Raw genomic sequence first — 20,927 nt, 5'->3', positions numbered from 1 at the left:
ATAGAGGTGGAATTTAAGGAAAGGTATTAAGCAGGCTGTGTTGTAGCTTATGGGCAAGTAATAAATTGTATCATGTATCTTGAATGTATCATAGATAAGCTGCTATATAACAATTGCCACTTCAGATAGCTGTGAAATTAGGTGATTAACTAGTTGTTACTTAACCTTCTAATTTCTGTATAAGTCTAATTACATGAAATAGAAGTTGGGGTTTTGATTTTTTACTTTGCTTATCCATTTGGAGTGTCATTGTAACTACTGTATTGTAAATGATGGAAAATAATTGCATATGTTAAAAAATAGTGTTATAGTCTAAAAAAAAGAAAAAAAATGAATAAAAAATAAATAAATAAACTATTAACATACTAAATAAGTTTTCCACCTTACTAAGATGCTATTATTTATATACCAATAACAAAGAAAATAGTGCTTTCAGTTTAATAGTCACACATTGCTTCTTATAACCCTAGATAGTAGAACATATATTTCAAGAATGTTAAAATACCAGGGAAAAAACTCAGTGTAAATACCATGTTAGGATGCATTAAGTTATTAGAAGGTAATACTACTATCCATAAAGCTTTCAGTGACTGCAGGTGTGGGAGGGTGGGGACTAGATATGATTTCAAATTGTATAGTCTGCATAGACTTCGATTTAAAAGGAACATTTAACCAAAGAGTTGAAGGAGTTTGGAATTGGGCCTTATGAGGACCTGGAAAGTATCTTCAGGCAGATGGAATAGCCAACTGCAAACACTTGTAATATTTAAAGACAAAAAGCACATTAAATGCACCTGGAATGGAATTTGCAAGAGGAAGAGCAGCAGGATAAGAAGACACCACAAAATCCTAACATTTAGTGTTTTGAAGGGGAGTCACCAGACTGGCTTTTAATCTGCATGTTTAAAAGGGGTCACTATTGGATTTTTTAAGTATGTATTTATTTTTGAGAGAGAGAGAGAAAAAGCAGGAAGGCATGGGGGAAGAGCAGAGAGAGAAACAGAGAATTCCAAGCAGGCTCCACTCTGACAGTGTGGGCTTGAATCTATGAGTCATTAGATCATGACCTGAGATGAAATCAAGAGTCAGATCCTTTAACCAACTGACCCACCTTGGCACCCCAAGGATTTTAAACAGAGTAGGGACATGATCTGACTTCATAAATGTGAAGCTTAGGATACACAAAAATAGGAGTAACCATATTAAGTTGAAAATACTAAAAAGCTAGAATAATATTTCACAGATCTCTACCAAATATTTACAAAAATTGTGGGGAAATGGCAAAAAGACAGAAGAGCAGCATAAAAGTCTCATAGCATCCCTGATAATAGTTCAAAGTGACAGTCATTACAGGAGGTCATGGATCTATGCTCTGCAAATAAGGACATAACCAAGAAATCTATGGAATTAAGACTCTGAGAGAAGACGGATCCAAGAAGAAACATGCTAAGAGGAATCTAGGCATGATAATGATGGATCATGTCCAGACAGAGGTTTGATATTGTTCTAATGGAAGAATAACCTCTGGGTAGGATTACTCAAATCAACACAGAGAAGATGGATAATATTTGTTTGAACTGTGAATGTTTTTGGCAGATCCGGATGCAATATTTCAAATCTCTCACTGACACAGATCCCACAGGACAACATATAGAGAAATACATAAGAACAAAAATGTCTGGGCCAGATAGCAGAGAGCAATAACAAAGAAGTAAGACACTTATTTCTAGCACACCACCCTGCCAAAGGAAAGAGTCTAAATATGAAGATAATGAAATTGGTGAACCTTCCTGAAATAAATAATGGAACAACTAAGAGAAAGAGAGCAGTAGAAGCAGAGGGAAATGCAGCAGAAATACATACAGCACAAGGTCTACAACCTTTCTAAATTGAGGAAATGACACATTGTAGAGCTCATGGTGAAGTTTAGGTCTGCAGTAGTTCCCTGAAGGCACAGCTTTCAGAAACATTAATCTCAATTTTAGTTTCAGAATCAGCTAAAGGATATATGTCACTCAGACCAAGACTTATGGACATGGTTTCACAATTGTAAAGAATTCCTTGGGGCGCCTGGGTGGCTCAGTCAGTTAAGCATCTGACTTCAACTCAGGTCATGATCTCCTGGTTTGTGAGTTCAAATCCCACATCAGGCTCTACGCTGACAGCTCAGGGCCTGGGGGCCTGCTTCAGTTTCTGTGTTGCCCTCTCTATTTGCCCTTCCTATGTCCTCTTTCTCTCTCTCTTTCAAAAATAAATAAACTTTAAAAATTTTTAAAAATGCAAAAAATTCCACTGTGACACTGGGTACCCAAATACCTGTTCCTAAGAGACAATATGATTGTCTTAAATGTTTTCTACACTGGTCTTTCTCCTAGAATGCTTATGAGCATAATGTTCTTGTGGGAAAATCAGGCTAGATGCATCCCAAAAGTATTCCCCTCTCTTTCTAAGCCCAGAACTAGCTTATTGTTCTTTAACTCCCTTACAGCAGAATATATTGTGAACCCCAGTAAGTAAACAAAAGTGCTATCTGTTACTAAGGCTACCCTATAAACGTCCTACACAATCCTTCATGTCTTGTCTCTTCTGTTACTCACTGAAAAACACAGAGAATCGAGTGGAGGACTCTAAGCTTTTCGGAAGTGATTCTCAAACTATCTGGGTTTGGAGGTCTTTTTTTTTTCCCTCCAATCTCTATAGTTATCAGATAATTGAATCTTTTACATAGATATATAGAAATATGCAATTACCATAAAAATTTTTTGGGCTTACTAATAATTCCTATACTTTATTCTGTGGATAGGTAACAGTTGACAGTTCAGAGAAAAGGTCACAGACTGTAACCAGGGCATGCTGGACTGCTTCACATAATACTCTAGTGTCTGACAGAGAGCAGGATTCTGGATCGCTGAGTGGATCAGACAGAGCCCCTCTACAAATCTACAGTTGGATTGTGATAGAAATGAAAAATAAACCTGATAAATAAAGATAAGATGTTGGTTAAGCTGATGTAACAGAGCAAAACTACAGTCATGGCTTCAATAATATATAAATTCTGATATGTGGTCATAAACTGATCTGAGTGGCTTAATAGTGTATTATAATAGAGACTCAATTACAGTGGTTTAAATTAAATATAAGTCCTTGTAGATGGCGAAAGGATGGTTTGGTAACTTGATCTTGTTACAGAACCCAGTGTCGCTGACAAAAATTACCACAGATGTAGTGGCTTAAAACAACAAAAATGTTTTCTCTTACATTTCCAGAGGCCAAAAGTCCAAAACCAATTTTAGTGAGCTAAAGTCAAGATGTTGGCAGGTTTGGTTCCTTCTGGAATCTTAGGGAACAATCTGTCTCCTTGCAATTTCTGGCTTCTTGAGACCACCTGAATTTCTTGGTCTATGACCCCTTTATCAAATCATCCCAGTCTCTTCTTTCCAGTCTATCTCCCATTTCCTTCTTTGATTTTCTTGCCTTTTTTTTTTTTTTTGGTATGGGGACTCCTATATTTAGAACACACCTGGATAATATCTCCAATGCAAGATCCTTAACTTCATCACATATGTAAGTCTCCTCATAAGCCATATAAGTTTCCATTCATAAATTCAATGGATTAGGATATAAATATCTTTTGTAAAGACGTTATTAAGCCTTCCACATTTAGGAGGCTTCTATCTTTTTCTTCTGCTAACATTAAAATATGCTTCCTTTTCTCCAGATTGAACATCATTCCTCAGTTTCCACTGTCAGATCCATATTCAATAAGCAAAAACAGAGAAAAGAAAGAAGGGAAAGCACATAGCTTCCTTTTTTATGTTAAAATTCAGATATTAAATACATTAGTTAGTATCACACTCCTTTGGCAAAAACTCTGTCACAGGATAATAGCTAGCTTCAAAGAGATCTGGGAAAGATAGTTTGAAATGGTTAGGCTAAAATTGGGCCCCTATGTCTAAAATAAACTGCAGAGAATTATGTTGTAGTTAAAAAATAGTCTCTTCTTCACACATAATCACAAGAATTAACCTATTTTGGGGTGGTTATGATCAATTAAATATAAGTTCTTTAGCATTGAGAAATTGATATAGAAAAATTCATATCTTGCCACAGCCAAAACAAACTTTTTTTTTCTTGTTATTGTTATTCATTCTCCTCCCTTCATATACTACTGAGATCTTCCATTCTCTTGGTAGAATTAAGTACTGGACACTGAGAATAAACAATTAATATCTGAAATTTCCAAGTGTATTTCATATAGTGTTGATGCTGCCAACATTAGCCATATCTATTAGCTTTCAGGAGGTTTACATATGAGGGTCATGAGAAAACTTGCCTTTAACTAATAAAACCTCTCAGTCTTTAAAACTATGGTTCTTATAAACCTTCTTCCACTGTTGGTGGGGATGCAAACTGGTGCAACTACTCTGGAAAACAGTGTGGAGGGTCTATAAATTTTTTTTTAAAAAGAACTACCCTATGACTCAGCAATAGCATTATGAGGTAGTTATTCAAAGAACACAAAAGTACTGATTCAAAGGAATATATGCACCCAGTGTTTTTAGCAGCACTATCAAGAGCCAAACTATGGAGATATCCCAAATGTCCATCGACTAAGGAATAAGAAAATGTGGCATATAGACACAGTGGAACACTACTCAACCATAAAAATGAATGAAATCTTGCATTGGCAGTGATGCAGATGGAGCTAGAAAGTACTATGCTCATAAGTCAGTCAGAGAAAGACAAATACCATATGATTTCACTCATATGTGGAACTTAAATAAGACAAATGAACATGGGAGGAAAACAAAACAGAGGCAAACCAAGAAACAAACTCTTAAATATAGAGAACAAACTGTTACCAGAAGGGAGGTGGATTGGAGGGGAGGGCGTTAAATAAGTGATAGGATTAAGAAGGGTGCTTGTGACTAGCACTGGGAGTGGTATGTAAGTGATAAGTCACTACATTCTACCCTTAAAGCTAATATTACAATGTATGTTAACTAACTAGAATTTAAATGAAAAATTGGAGGAAAAAAAGGTTTCTCTGGATTTAAGGTCATGATGGAAATTGTACAACAGATAAGGCCTCTGCCATGGATAAATAGAACGAATATGAGAGGTGCCTGCCCAGGTGGCTCAGTCAGCTAAGCATCTGCCTCTTGATTTCAGCTCAGGTCATGATCTTGCAGTTTATGAGTTCAAGCCTCACATCGGGCTCTGTGCTGAAGATGCAGAGCCTGCTTGGGATTCTCTCTGTCTCCTCTCTCCCTCCTCCTCCCCGACTTGTGCTGGCTCGCTCTCTCGCTCTCTCTCTCTCTCTCTCTCTCGCTCTCTCTCTCTCTCTCTCTCTCAAAGCAAATATATACACATTGAAAAATGTGAAACAACTGTTACCAAATGTTGGGAAACTACCAACGGAAAATCACGATCTCCCAAAAAAGAGAAAAAAATAAAACAAATGAGGTGGGTTCATAATTGCTTTAACTTGCTACCTAGAGACATTTACATTGATGCTAGGAAGAGGAATTGATGGATTTTGCTGAAATAAAAGAGACTGGAATTCAGGAAGGTTTGAGACCTGGAATTTGCAGGGCAGACTTCCAAAAAGGAGAGAAATATATAGAGATAGAGATCTACAGGAATCTGAATAAGGGTCTGTTGGGTTTTGGTTCAAAGCATACGATGAAACTGTACAAACTAAGGCAAAGTTCAATGACTATTGAAAGACCTCCAGTTAGGGAGCTATAAATATAAAGGCTCCAGGAGCTTACTCAAGGATAGGTGACATCTGAGTTAGGTTAGTCAGACTCCAAATGGAGACACCTAATAGAAAAAAAAAAGATTAAAGGAACACCTTTAAACACCTCATAGAGGCCCCAGAAATACTACATCTTGGAAGGATAGTGAAATAAACCTTAGTGTGAAAGTTATTCTAGATATACTCAAACAGAATTTTAAAAAGCCTCAAAAATGATCTAACAGGTGTGAAGGTAAGTTAATGCCAAAGCAACACTTCTTAAGGAATCCTGCAAATCTTTCTCACCATTTTCCATCATCAAAACGAAACAAACAAACAAAAAAACCAATAACAAACAAGCCGATGTAGGAATAAGGAAATGTGATTCATATTCAAGAAAAATATTGGTGAATAAAGAAAGACATAAAATTTCAAAGATCATGAAGTTAGTGTAATGAGTTTTAAAATATCTGATATGTATAGGTTCAAATATTTAAGGGGAAATGAACACAATTAAGGAGAAAATAAGATTATAAAAAACAACGGAAACATCTAAAATTTTAAGAATACTATTTCTGCAATATATTCTAAGAAAATACTTTGGGCTTAATAGGAGATTATACATGCAGAAAAACAGATTTGTGACTTTGAAATCAGAGCAACAGAAACTACCTAAACTGAAGTATAGCAAGAGCAAAGCATGAAAAGGAAAACAAATAAAACAGATTTCAGTGTCCTATGGAAAAATGTCAAGCAGTCAGGCATATCTGTAATTGAATTCTTAATGGAGAGAGAAAGGAGAAATCTACTTTAAAACAATGGCCAATTTTTCCCCCAAATTTGTTGAAAAATATATATTCCGAAGTCCAAGAAGTTGAATAATCCCTACAGGATAAATATAAGTAAAAGAAAACAAAACCAAAGCATGTTAATAATTAAGTTCCTGAAACCCAGTGAAAAGTTGAAACCTTAATAAAGCATGCAGGTTGGGGGGGGCACAGAGGGAAGACTTGAAATATAACTGAATTCTCTTTTAGAAACTCTACAATCCAGAAGAAAATACAACAACATCTGTAAAATGTTGAAAGAAAAACAGAAAACAAAAACTGCCTACCCAAATTTCTATATCCAACAGAAATATTCTTAAATGAAGGGGGAAAACAAAGGCTGAGACAAACAAAGGCTGAGAAAATTGTTAAAGAATTTTGAAAAATTTATTTTCAAGTAGGCTCCACACTCTGTGTGGAGCCCAATGCGGAGCTTAAACTCATGACCTGAACTGCAATGAAGAGGGCAATGCTTAACAGACTGAGCCACCCAGGCACACCACAGCATGTTTATTAGGCTAATGGAAAATTAGAAATTTGGATTGATGTGAAACAAGAAGGAGGATCAGAAACTTAAAGTAAAACTTTTGTCTCTCATTTAAAAAATAATCTCTTTGAAGGATATTTACTTATTAAATGCAGAAATAAAATAATGTGTTGTAGAGTCGGTAACACATGTAGAAGTAAACTATTTTAGAATGTTATCACAATGGATGGAAAGGGAGAGGTCAAACATTTCTGTTTTAAGGTTCTTCTTCTAAATGTGAAGTAATAAAAATTATTTGAAAATACATGGTAATAGAAGTTGCATATTATAAATATAACTTATAGCTACACTTAAAAAAATTAAACTAAGAGGTATAGCCAATAAACCAATACTGAAGATAAAATAGAATTCTACAAGTTGTACAATCCAATAGAAGGCAAAATACAAGGAAATAAAGAACAATTGTGACCATTTGTAAGCAAATAGCAAGACAGTACACTTAAATCCAATGAGAATTAGCCCAAGATAAAGATGTTGATGTTATTTCAAAGCCATAAACTTTTCAAAGACCTCTCTCACCAATAGGGAACAAAATAAGAAATTAGGGAAAAACTTGACTCCTTGGACTTTACTTGTAATTAAAACATTTGGACTTTCTTTAGACTTTATGTTACAAGGGCAGAAGTCTTTAATTTTAGACATTAATTACTTTAAACTAATTTCCTTGACATTTTAATCTTTAAAGTTTTATCTCCCTCTGGGAATTTAATAATTAGATTATATATTAAAGTTTGAGCATCTATATGCTCTTGCTATTGCATATTGTAGTATCTTGACATCATGATTTAATCTCGTTGCAGAAGGTCTGAAGAGCTCTACTGAACAGTAACCTGGACATAATTTAGGATGGGGAAATAATAAAGGCAGAGAATTTTCAGACTCTGGACTTAGTGAATTTGTTTAATGTTCTATCATATTTCAAAGGCTTCTGGAAGCATACATATGATGCCTACCAGTAACTCTCAAGGGGGAGCTACCCCAAGGGCAACAATTGTTATTAACAACAATTATCTTAAGGTAAAAATATTCCCAAACACTAGAGTCCCCAAAAACAGCACGGAGAGGAGAATTTAAGCGTGTTGCCTATTTGGGATGTAATCCCAGGAAGCACAAGTTATAGACCGGGAAAATAAGATGGAGAAAAGAAAAATAAATAAATAAAAAACAGAAAGCAAGCAAATAACTAACTAACTAACTAACTAACTAACTAGGAATCATGTAGACTGCACCTCAGAATCTTCCCCTGCTATGATTCTTACCTTTTTACTTGTGTCCCTCACTGGTTAAGGACTCTGCTGGTGAGAGATTAAATCCCTGGCACATCTAGGCTTTCTTGAGTCCAGCTGATAAAGCCTCCCATATCAAAAACAATTCTTAGGAAGAGTGGTTTGGGACAGGCTCCTGTAGTATCAAGCCATCAGGGGACATCCACCACAGCTGAGGTGGCCAGGGTGGGCTTTGGGCAAGACATCCGCACCATCTACTGCCAGGCCTCATGAGAGGGATGACTGATCTCATGCATGGCTGACCCCACCCCCTAAGAGACAGTCACACCCCAAGATCACTGTGAGCTTAGTGTCAAGTCAAAGTTAAGGGAAGATAGAGTATATGAGGAAGGAACACTTACTCCCACTTCTCATGTCTCAAGGGCACAGCATTTTTAGAGCAGTAATTCTTTAGTTAGATCATCTGAATCATCAAGAGGGTTTGTTAAAACACAGATCAATCTTCCTCATGCGCAGAGCTTCTGATTTAGTACTCACGGGCGCACCCTGGGAATCTGCATTAAAAACCCACTGCTGATGGTGCTTGCCCAGGAACCACAGAGGATGGTGGGGCCAGAGTAACCTTCAAGGCTCTTCTTCCTCTCACCTTTTCCTAAGTCCTTGAGGAACGAGGAGTGAGAAGGGGGAAGTAGACCTCTCACCACCGGCTTTCTGAATCTTACTGTTTATGGGGAGGTTTTATTCCAGAAAGTTTGGCAGGAAAGGCTGTCTGTGACTGGAGGAGGAAGTTCAAATCTATGATCCAAGAAGAAGCAGGCCACTGTTGCCCAGACTTAAGCCACTTTCTCTAAATAGTTTTGTCAGTAAAGAAGGTGATGCTTCTGGCTCTAGTGTCTTTCTTTTAGAGGTTTCCAAACTTGAAGGAGAAAATTGGGGGTGTTCTGTATAGACATCCTATAAAACCAGCAATTTTGTTCAGACATTTCTGACACGAGCGGAAAAAAAAAAACATTTAATATTATGTGTGAGGTCTTCAATAATATGAACATGAGAGAAATAACAGTGTACATATGGGTCTACTGTGAATATGGACAAGCTTTTTGCCCAGAGGGTAGTGTAAACACTGGATGACTTTTAAAATTTCAAACATCCTGTATCATAAGCTGAAGAGCTAAAGATGATTTGCTTTATGTAAAAAGAAAAAGGAAAGCATGAAATGAATTCCACTGGCAGAGTCAAGCTCCTTTGATTTATACATAATGTTTCTTCTGACAAGGACACAGAAGCAGTCTCATATTTCAATAATCTAATTTTGCATTGTTTGAAAAGAAGCAGGGCTATTGATAGACTTATTTGGCTTGCACCCTGGGATATTTAAATAGACTTTGCACTTCGAAAACCCTCTTTCACAAATTCCAATAACATGTGGTATTTTCAGAGCTTTTTATGGTAATCAATGATATGTTTTATTTTTATTACTAATTGAAAGATTGTTCTGACAAATATGTTAAATTTCCTATGCAAACTTAATTTTCTAAAGGCCTTTATAACCTTTTCTGAAAAGTGGATGAAGAATAGAAAATGAGTTTAACCAGTTTAGAGATTTATCTATAAAGGTGCCATTTGGATAATCTAATTTGCATTTTCTCCCATTTTCATTACATTTTTCCAGTGTCACAGCTCATTCTCAACTATTCTTTTGTTATTGGCCTATAACAGTATTCTGAGTGATCTCAAGTTTACTCTCCTTATTTATACTCAAAATATATGTTTAAAGTTATTACGCCAAATGTAAAACACCATAAAACCAAAGAACAGCAAACCACCAAAAAGAGGGGAAATTACTTGTTTAGCAAATCATTTGTAGGGCTGCTGTTTTACAGAGAATCTTACCATTTCTAAATAATTTTATAAAGTATCATTTTTCTATTACTGTTTTTCAAAATATTTTGACATACCAGACTTTTTTTGTAACAAAGATGGTTACTTACCTACCTAATATCTATTCCTTCTTGTAAATAATTGAACACTTAATTGTTATGGATGGTAAAATAAGAAGATCAAAGAAATATACTTTAATCTGTGCATTTAGAGAAGGTCAGTGGAAGTTATTGTAGATGCTTCCATTAATGTTATTTCACAAGTGCTCTGTCAGATGTCAGGTGCTACTTTGCCTTCCTTTTTCTTCCTTTTTCCTTGTTGAAATATGAACATGATGATTGGAATTTCCACTGCCACTTGGAAAACATGGGATGACACTGAGAACGGAAACTATTTATAACAATAGAGGAAGGATAGGATAATTGTGACATTGTGGAGTTAGTTGGGATTCTGAAGGATCTCATCTAAAATTTTGTATGCATTAAGAAAAGAAGAAAAAAAACCACACACCAGTGTTTTCTTTAAGCTCCTGTCATTTTAGATCTCTGATATAGTGCCTGAAGGTAATCACTTACTGATATACATCTAATACATTTTCTACTTAGCTTTTTGGCTTTTGGGTTTAAATAGTAAAGATGATTCCTTCAAATGCACTTATTATCTTTCCTCATTGATAAAAATGCTGTAGAACAAATTTTCATTCTACTATCATGGGTTTTGATGAATTAATGTTATTCTTCACTTTATTTCTCCTTTTTAGCTAAGCCTGGAACTGGCAAATTAGATTCAGAACAGCTGGCTCCTTAAACACCTAGCAAATCTTAGTGATTCACACGCTCCTTTAGATAAACTTGACCTAATTAAAACTGTTTCTAGGGGCGCCTGGGTGGCTCAGTCGGTTGAGCGTTCAACTTCGGTTCAGGTCATGATCTCACAGTTTGTGGGTTTGAGCCCCGCATCGGGCTCTCTGCTGGCAGCTCAGAGCCTGGAGCCTGCTTCTGATTCCGTGTGTCCCTCTCTCTCTGCCTCTCCCCTGCTCATGATCTGTCTCTCTGTCTCTCAAAGATAAATAAATGTTAAAAAAAAAAAAAAACCTGTTTCTAGTAAAGAGAAATTGCCAGATGTCTTAAGATAATGCTTTGAGTGGGGCACCTAGGTGGCTCAGTTGGTTAAGCATCTGAGTCTTGACTTCAGCTCAGGTCATGATCTCATTGTTCAGGGGATTGAGCTCCACGTTGGGCTCTGCACTGACATTGCAGAGCCTGCTTGGGATTTTCTCTCTCTCCCTAGAAAATGACCCATCCCCATGTGCTCCCCCTCACCCCTGTCTCAAAATAAATAAATAAATAAATAAATAAATAAACAAACAAACATTTTAAAAAATGGAGTGCTTGGGTGGCTTGGTGAGTCAGGCCTCTGACTTTGGCTAAGGTCATGATCTCATAGTTCTTGAGTTCAAGCCTTGCATTGGGCTCTATGCTGACAGCCCAGAGACTGGAGCCTGCTTGAGATTTTGTGTCTCCCTCTCTCTCTCAGCCCCCTCACCTGCTCACACTCTGTCTCTCTCTCTCTCAAAAATAAACATTAAAAAAAATTAAAAACTAATGCTTTAAGTGCTGGTATTGCATTTCATTCTCATCCTAGTAGTACTTGATTAACTTGGAAACACCAGTCAGAATTTCACTTCTTTTCACATTTTTCATGGTTTCACTGCTTTCCTCACCTACCACTTTCCTTACTTTACCAATTATTCTGTGGTCCATCATTATAATCATTCTCTTGTAAACTTGTTTAGTTTCCTCCACATGTCTGTTTCTCTCCCACTTACTCACCTGACAAACTAAACTGCAGGTTAAACCTAAATCCCTTCTTTCTAGGATTGCAAACTCACAGTCGACCACAACGGAAGGCAAACATACCAGTTTATGTCACTTCAAGAGCACTCAAAGATCTGCCAACTTCCCAACCGCTGCCTGCCATTGCTATCACCTCCTGCCCTGCAAGATAATTATTTTCTATTTCTTCCTCTCCTCAAACTGAGGCTCTCACAAACTCCTCACTTTCAATAGTTGGTATTCCTGACTGCACTGAAAACACTCAGGCAATTCAAAGAGGATTATTTCCTCATCCTCCTCCCTAAGCATCTGTTCCCAAATGGTCTGTCTTGCTCCCTGTTTCAACAGATTAACTATTCATCTTCCAAAGACCAGTCCTTCCATTTCTGTACCAATCACATCAACTTTTTAAAAACTTGACTACCGCAATTTTTCTTTTTTTCTCTTAAATGATCTGCTTTTCATCTTTATTTACATCAGCAGAAAAGATTACCATATCTGCAATTTTTATAAATTCACTCCCCCCCCCTTTAACTTCACATCATTCTCCAGCTACTGCACAGTTTTCTCTGTTCACTTTCAACCAATGTTCAGCCATAATATCATTTCCCCTTTTTTCCAAACCTCAAGCCTTCATAAAAACATGTATATGAAAGATTCTGAAACAGATTAAATGTAGTAGGAGGTAATAGAAAGAGATGGGTTTTACTCCCAGGTTCAGGGATCTTTGTTTCTAGAAGAGGGACAGCATTAGATCTCAGCAGCAGTCACTGCTAATATTGAATTCCTCTAAATTAGTTCATAATATTGAGACTGATGGTCACAGCTCTATTGCTGAGACCCCATTGTTCCTTTATTCCATTATTACATCTTCAGAAAAACCTGAGATCAGAGAGGAAGCCTTTCGTTCACAGGAGAGGATGAAATAGGGAAACTGCATTTCTCTGGTGCTCTCAGGGCATATCCTACAACATCAAAGCCTGCTGTTTGGCTCAAAGTTTTCTTCCTGGGCTTCCCAGCTGGGGCATGGTAAATGAGTAAAGTTGTGTAAGACGTCTGCTTCGGAGATCAAGGAGGAACAGAGACTCCTAAAGAACAGTCATTTGGAAAGATTCTTATGCTTGACCATGCATTACAGTTACTAGGAAGCTTGACAAAATTCAAATTTCAAATCAATTTCCAGAAAGTGCTGGTAGAGTCCAGTGTTCTACATTGTTGATAATTTTTTTTTCATATGATTCTGATGCAGCAAGAACATGAACCATGCACTACTCTAGAAACTAAGAACTTGACCAACAGGTTGGTCCTTAGACTGAGAGACTCAGAACTGGGAGTGAGTATGAAAGAAAGAACTAATTGTTAAGCCAAAACAGAACTGGAGAATCTCTAACATAACAAAACAAACAAACAGCTCAGGGCATTAGACTTGTAATAGGCCATTAGTCGGTAAACAATGGCAACAAAGAGGGAGGAAAGAACCAGATTTGCAAAGACAGCCATTTCCCCAGGAATGCAGCATTAGATAGAGAACATTCCCCACTTCCCCCACGTAGACCTATTCTGTCCTCTCAAGACTGTATATCCTCAGGTATGATTGGTCCCAGTCCAACTCCAAACATCTGAGACCACTGGGAATAGCATGCATCACCTCCTTTGTACCTTGTTTGCCTTCTTCACTGGCTTCCTTGAAAGTTGGTTTCCAAGCCTTTTCCCATATCTAGTTACAACTGGGTTTATACCATAAAGCAAGGCCTCGATCTGCTTCTGTTGAGTGCCCCTAACAGGCAAACCATAAATTCGCCAATCTTTTCAACGCTTTTTCCAATATTTTAAAATTGATTTCTCAGGACACACAATCACAAGGTGCTCATTCTAAGTTTTCTTTTCTCCACTTGTTAACCTCAACTACAAGGCTTAATTAATCCTCAATATAAATATTTATACTCATTTCTAAAGTGACCTCATCAAGCTCAAATTTATAGCTTTTAATATAGCTTATCCACATTGATAGTATATAAAGACACAACTTGGGCTGACACCCTCCTCTGATCTCCAAACTTACATACTAAATTGAAGACTTGATTTCCATCTAGAAATTGTATTGAAGTTAACTTGTCCAAAAAATTATGTATTAATTTCACTCAGTTTCCAAATGTGCTTCTTCTATATTCAGTTTATGTCACAAGGATATATGCAAATGTTTCAAATTCTTGGTTTTTTTCTTTCAACTCTCTTTTATGTTTAATGCCATTTTTCAATACTACCACCAGATCTACTTTTAAAATATATTTCAAAGTTAACAACTCTTTACTTCTTTGTCATTAACAATACATTTTAAGCCACAATTATCTCTTCCCTAAACTATTAAAATAGTTTTTTTAAACAGATCTCAGTGCTTCTAGTCATTTTAGAAGAAGCCAGAATATGTCACTCCATACACTAAATACTTAGAATGAGAATCAAAATATTTAATTAGGGCTCCACATGATCTGACCCCAGACTACCTCACCAAGTTCATATTTGCCACACTCCTCTTAATTCAAACCAATCACCCTAGCTAATTTGCTGCTCCTATGAAAGGTCAAGTTAGTTTCTGTCTCTCTTCAGTAAATCATAAAGTAAATTAGCATATATATCAATATGTAAGTGAATTGGTATGAATTAATGTATCATACATACCATCCTGTATCATCAATTGAACTAAATAGCTAAGATTTGAATTAAATCAGAAAAATAGGCTCTGTTATAGGAGAATTATCAACCTACATGGCCAATGTTACATCCATTCACTTAATTATTGAAAGTAAAACATTTGTTTTACAGTTTTTATATCATTAGTAAGATCAACTAGATAATCTTTTTAAAATTTTAACATGTTTAATTTTTTGTTTTAAAAGGTAAATGGTTGCCTAACTGTTGATATTTAAAGCTCAAAAAAGTAATTTAAATTTCTTATGCTCTAATTTTCTAATTAGAATGAATTACTCTATAATATCTTACAATGAAAAAATGGTAACATATTTATAGCATTTACTCACTCAACCACCTCTTTTTTTAAAATTTATTTATTTTGTGAAAGAGAGAGAGCATAAGTGGAGGAGAAACAGGAGAGAGAGAGAGAGAAGGAAAGAATCCCAAGCAGGTGTACAGCCCAATGCAAGGCTTGAACTGACGAACTGTGAGATCATGACTTGAGCCGAAGTCAAGAGTTGGATGCTTAAGTGACTGAGCCACCCAGGCTGTTCCATTAAAAAAGGGTTTACATTAACAATAAGTCTCAAAACAAAATAAGATAAAATTTAAACTTTGCCAAAACTCAAAAAAAAAAAAAGAAGCTTTGCCTTCCTAATCAACTGTGATATTCTTTGAATATTTAGCGAAGCACAAAACAATAATAGCAACACCATATTTCTTACCATTTACTTGGAAGATGTGAGTCTGAAAGACTTGTTCATAACCATCTGCATAGCAGGTGTAATTGCCCATGTGAGTTGTGGTAACTTTAGTAATATACAAGGACCCATCATCTCCAAAATCCTATAGAAATAAAATAAAATAAAACAAAATGAGCTGTTTGTATTTAAATTGTGTTTGAACAATTCACTTAAAAATAAACATGTATTCAGGAGCAAAATAAATAGACTAAAGTCTATTTATAAAATATTTATAAAAATATTACTGTTAGTCTTTAAAAAATTGGAAGACCTATAATTACCATTTCTCAAGATATGTTTTGTTTAAAAAGTGTACTTTCACTTATCCATACAGCTTTTTTAGTGTTTATTTGAATTATATGAATTTATATATAAAATCCATTTCCACATTTTTTCTGATTTAGCTTACAGCAGTCTCCCCTTATCCATGGTTCTGTTTTCCCCAGCTTCAGATACCCATGATTATCTATAATCTGGAAGGAAATGATCCTCCTTCTGATGCAGCATCAGGAGGTCAAATCACAATGTCTACATTATTCACCTTGCTTCACTCATCACATAAGCATTTTCTCATCCTATATTACAAGAAATGTGAGTATAGTACAGTAAGATATTTTGAGAGAGACCACAGTCACGTAAATTTTATTATAGTATATTGTTATATTTTTTCTACTTTACTATTAGTTATTGTTGTTAACTCTTATTGTGTCTAACTTGTAAATTAAACTTTATCATACATACGTACATATAGGAGAAAAATGTATAGGGTATGTATATAGGGTTTGATTCTATACACAGCTTCAAGCATCCACTGGAAGTCTTGGGATGTAACTCCTGAGGCTGTCCATTTTTAATTAATAAAACTGTGAAATACTTTGTTTTTATTTGTAGCTAAAGCAAATAGCTCTTAAGTATGCTCTTTCCACTTATAATTGTTCATTAATTTTTATATCCTTTAGTTATATATTTACCCTGGGGAAAATGATGAAAGCAGTATAGTTTCAGAGATAAAGTTAGAGCTATATTGATAGGATACAACTTTTTAAAGCCCAGAACAATCAATACATTAGAACAAAATAACCATACTATTTCAAACCTATGGGGACAAATGTACGACCACTTTGGAAAGAAGAAAGAAAAAAAAATCTCACAGTGTTTGTTGAAATCAAATCTAGGAAGCACCTCTGGAACAGCAGGGAAAAGACCAGATAGCCTTCTCTTCCATAAAGGCAATGAATACACTGCAGTAATTGTCAAAATCAACTTTTTCACAACTTTGGAGATATATAAAAAGGACTTGCACCAATCGACAGAGGATTTACTCCAAAAAAGTAGAGGAATCTCAGTAAGAACAAAGAGATTTGTGGAATCCCTCTCTCCACAGCTGCATGGATGCCTTGAACCACCAGCTTTGTGCTTCTGCTAGCTGTGAAAACCATCCTCCTGGCAGGCACTGGAGGGGAAAAAGCCAGCTTGGAGCTTTTCCAAGGTCCCATCTCCAGAGAACTGTCACTGTTTGCCTTATGTAGCAGCCTCTTGAGAACTTACATTTGTGTGACTGTTTGAGCAAGGCTTTGAGTCCTATCCCTAAAGACTTTATTGAAAAGAAACAACAGCAATTCTTTAATATTACAGCTTAAATTTTTTAATGTTTTATTTAATTTTGAGACAGAGAGAGACAGAGCATGAGTGGGGAGGGGCAGAGAGAGAAGGAGACTCAAAATCTGAAGCAGGCTCCAGGCTCTGAGCTGTCAGCACAGAGCCCGAAGCGGGGCTCGAACCCATGAACGTGAGATCATGACCTGAGCCAAAATCAGATGCTTAATCGACTGAAGCGCCCAGGCGCCCCAACATTACAGTTTGAGATACTACTTGGGGATAACAATAGGTGTACCAAACAAAACAATACAGAATAAAAAAAACAAACAAATCTTAAAAGGAAAAGTGGGAGTGGAATGTTAAGACAAGGATATGAAAAGATCTGCATATTTCTGGGAATCTAGAAGGCCACAAAAATGTGTAAGATTGTGTGTGTGCCCAAAAGAGATGTATTTTCTTTATTTTTTAGAATTAGGAGAAGTATCCCTAATATCTCATCTCTGTTTCACATTGATGCCCCACAAGGACAAAAAGGCTAAGGCAGACTTGTAACAGTCTATAGGAGCTTTCAGTGTATAGCACAAAGAAATATAGCACCTTGGCCAAGTTTGGAAGACTTATTGATTCAATACATTTAATTAAATATCTGTTCAATCATTAGCTCACCACTACACTGAGCAAAGATTCCAGTGACTAAATAGAGCAAACTAAAGGAAATCGGATACATTATACTTCATCAAAATTAACAACTTATGCTTCCCAAGGATACTATCAAGAAAGCAAAAAGATCTCCAACAGAATGGAAGAAAGTATTTGAAAATCATTTACCTCACAGGACTTTATATCCACAATATCTATATATTTTTAAACAACTGTTACAATTGAATAATAAAAGGACAAACATTCCAATTAAAACAATGAGTAAATTATTTGAGTAAATATTTATCAAAAAATTGCCAGTGAGCAATAGTCACACACAGGATAATTAGTCAGTTAGTCATTAGGGAAATAAAAATAAAAACCACTATGAAATACCACTCCACACCTGCTAGGATGGCCAAAAAAAAAAATTGACAGTCAATAACAACCATTGAAGATGACGTGAGAAAATTGGAACATTCCAACAATGTTGGTGGAAATATTAAATGGAATACCTAGTTGGGATAACAGTTTTGTCAGTAGCTCAAAAAGTTAAAGAGTCTCACATGTCTAACAATTTCATTCATAGGCATATACCTAAAAGAATAAAAAAATCTATACATAACTGTACATGAATGTTCATAGTAACATTACTTATATTAAAGGTGAAACAATTCAAATACCTTTCAACTGATGAATGATAAATACAAAGTGATATGTCTATATGTAATAGAATATCATTTGGCTATCAAAAGGAATAGAGTACTGGTCTATACTACAAAATGAATGAATCTTGGAAACATTACACTAAGTAAAAAAAAATGAAATGCAAAAAGCCACAAATTGTATGAGTGTGTTTATATGAAACGTCCAGAATGCCAAATCCATAGAGATAGAAAATAGAATAAAAGGCCCCGAGAGCTGAGCAGATAGGGTGATAGGAAACATGGGCTAATATATTGGATTCTTATTTGGAGTGATGAAGATATTCTAAACTTTGATAGTCATTACGGCAGTACAATTATTTGTTTGTTTTTGAGAGAGAGAGAGAGCACATGCAAGAGCCAGTGGGAGAGGGACAAAGGGAGAGGCACAGAGAGAATCTTAAACAGGCTCCACACATAGCCTAGAGCCCAACATGGCACTCGATCTCACTGACGTGAGATCAAAACCTGAGCCAAAATCAAGAGTTGGAGGCTTAACCCACTGGGCCACCTAGGTGCCGCAAGGCTGCACAATTTTGAAAATATACTAAGAACCACTAAACTCCATATTTTTCAAAGGGGTTAATTTTATGATATGACTATATTTCAAAGCTGTTACTGAAAATAAGCTATGTAGGGAATATTTAAATATAAAATATATGTGTTCAAATAAAACTATGTATCACTTTGGCTAATAGAATATTTAGCATAAAAGCTCCTGGGTGGCTCAGTTTGTTAAGTGTCTGACTTTGGCTTAGGTCATGATATAACCATCCATGAGTTTGAACCCCGTGTCAGGCTCTGAGTTGTTGGAGTCTGCTTTGGATTCTGGGTCTTCTCTCTCTCCCTCTCTCTCTGTCCCTTCCCCACTCGCATTGTCTCTCTCTTTCAAAAATAAAAACATAAAAAGAAAGACTTTTTACTTAGTTTAAAAATTTAGAAATCAAAAAAAGTGGGGTTCTTGGGTGGCTCAGTCAGTTAAGTGCCCAGCTTTGGCCCAGGTCATGATCGGTGGTTTGAGCCCTGCGTCAGAACCTCTGCTGACAGCCCAGAGCCTGGAGCCTGCTTGGGATTCTGTGTCTCCCTCTCTCTCTGCCCTTGCCTCGCTCATGCTCTGTCTCTCTCAAAAATAAACAAACATTTAAAAAGTGATAAAAATAATAAATGTTTAGAAATCAAAAGAGAATGACCAATCTTCTTATGTAAAGAATAAATACTTCTGCATTATAAAACATGGTAAGCATTAAAAGAAAATGAACCACAGCTATCTATGCAAAATATATATTAAAATACATTTTAATCCTCATTTATATGATAGTTATTATATGTCAGCTACTGCTCTAAGTAATTTATAAATATTGACATATTTGGTTCACATACCTAGCCATGAATCTACTAAAGAGAAGCTATTAAATTCCTGTCACGTTATAGTAGGGATATTAAAATGTTAAGTAATCCCTTTAGTTTCTCTTGGCCCCTAATTAGTAGAACTAGGATTTGAAACCAGGAAGGCTTACTCCAGAGGCTGTGCTTTAAACTCCTAACCCCCTTCACTATTCCGCCTTCCTTGTCAATCACTGATTGAACTTGGAATAAAAACAGGACAAGAGAACAAAGAAGAAATTCAAGATAAAATGCCCAAAAAAAGGAAGTCAATTATACAGGTAAGTTTGAAGGGGCCAGATATATAGAGAGAGTACATGTGGAAAAGGAAGAAGGCCAGCAGATCTGAGGCTTAAATCAAAAGACAGGAGCATTTAAAATAGGTCAACAAATGTGTCTCTTCCTTTTCTCAGCAGCAGAAAATGAGGACGGCAAAAAGGGTGCTGTTCTACTCACTCTCCTCAGGAAGCAGCTGACAACTTTTCAACATCTTTTACTGCAAATATTATTAAAATGTTTCTTATATGTGTAGTAGCGATGAAGATTTACCTTTTAAGGATTGTTTGCTGTCTTTTTCAACTTTTAACTTTGGAGTTTGCTACTTTTCATGTTCCCTCAAATTTTAATACATTACTTATCTTTCAGTTTTGTTTGGAATATTGTAGTTTGGAATTTTTTTTAATTTATTACATCAGCTTTATGATTACAAAGGCTTTTTTTCATTCTTATTTAAAATAAGTATTTCCCAAATTTTCTTTTGCATTTCCTAATGTCTGTAAAATTACATTTAATCCTTTAACATTTCCTTTTTATTTTACCTTTTTTTAGTGAAGTAAGCAATTACCTTTACCTTTTTCCTAAACCATATTAACTGTGTTAGCAACACTAGTTATGAAACCCCCTGCACGAAGAGTGACTTATATCTTTAAAATGCCATAGTACCCAGTGACTTACCAATATTCATACAGCAGTGCTCCAGAAATACCTTGTACGTTTCTGACTTTACCTATATTCAAATCATGTGCATTTCTTTTAAAAATAGCTTCCCTGTAACTGATACCCATACAGATTGATTGCAATCAAGAAAATTACTATGAAGCTATTGAATCCTG

The 20,927-nt window shown here is 35.8% G+C and overlaps 1 protein-coding gene across 1 annotated transcript in view; it reads right to left on the bottom strand.

The window, feature by feature from the left end:
* Nucleotides 1-20,927, bottom strand: part of FSTL5 (follistatin like 5) — a 711,768-nt gene that overhangs the window by 160,368 nt on the left and 530,473 nt on the right. Inside the window, exon 8 of the mRNA XM_029939311.1 lies at nucleotides 15,473-15,593. Within this exon, the coding sequence (XP_029795171.1) occupies nucleotides 15,473-15,593 (121 nt within the window). The remainder of the gene's footprint in view (nucleotides 1-15,472; nucleotides 15,594-20,927) is intronic.

The sequence above is a fragment of the Suricata suricatta genome, chromosome 1 (assembly GCF_006229205.1).
Source record: "Suricata suricatta isolate VVHF042 chromosome 1, meerkat_22Aug2017_6uvM2_HiC, whole genome shotgun sequence".
In the NCBI taxonomy this organism is placed as follows: domain Eukaryota; kingdom Metazoa; phylum Chordata; class Mammalia; order Carnivora; family Herpestidae; genus Suricata; species Suricata suricatta.
This window is presented reverse-complemented; position numbering and strand designations above follow the sequence as displayed.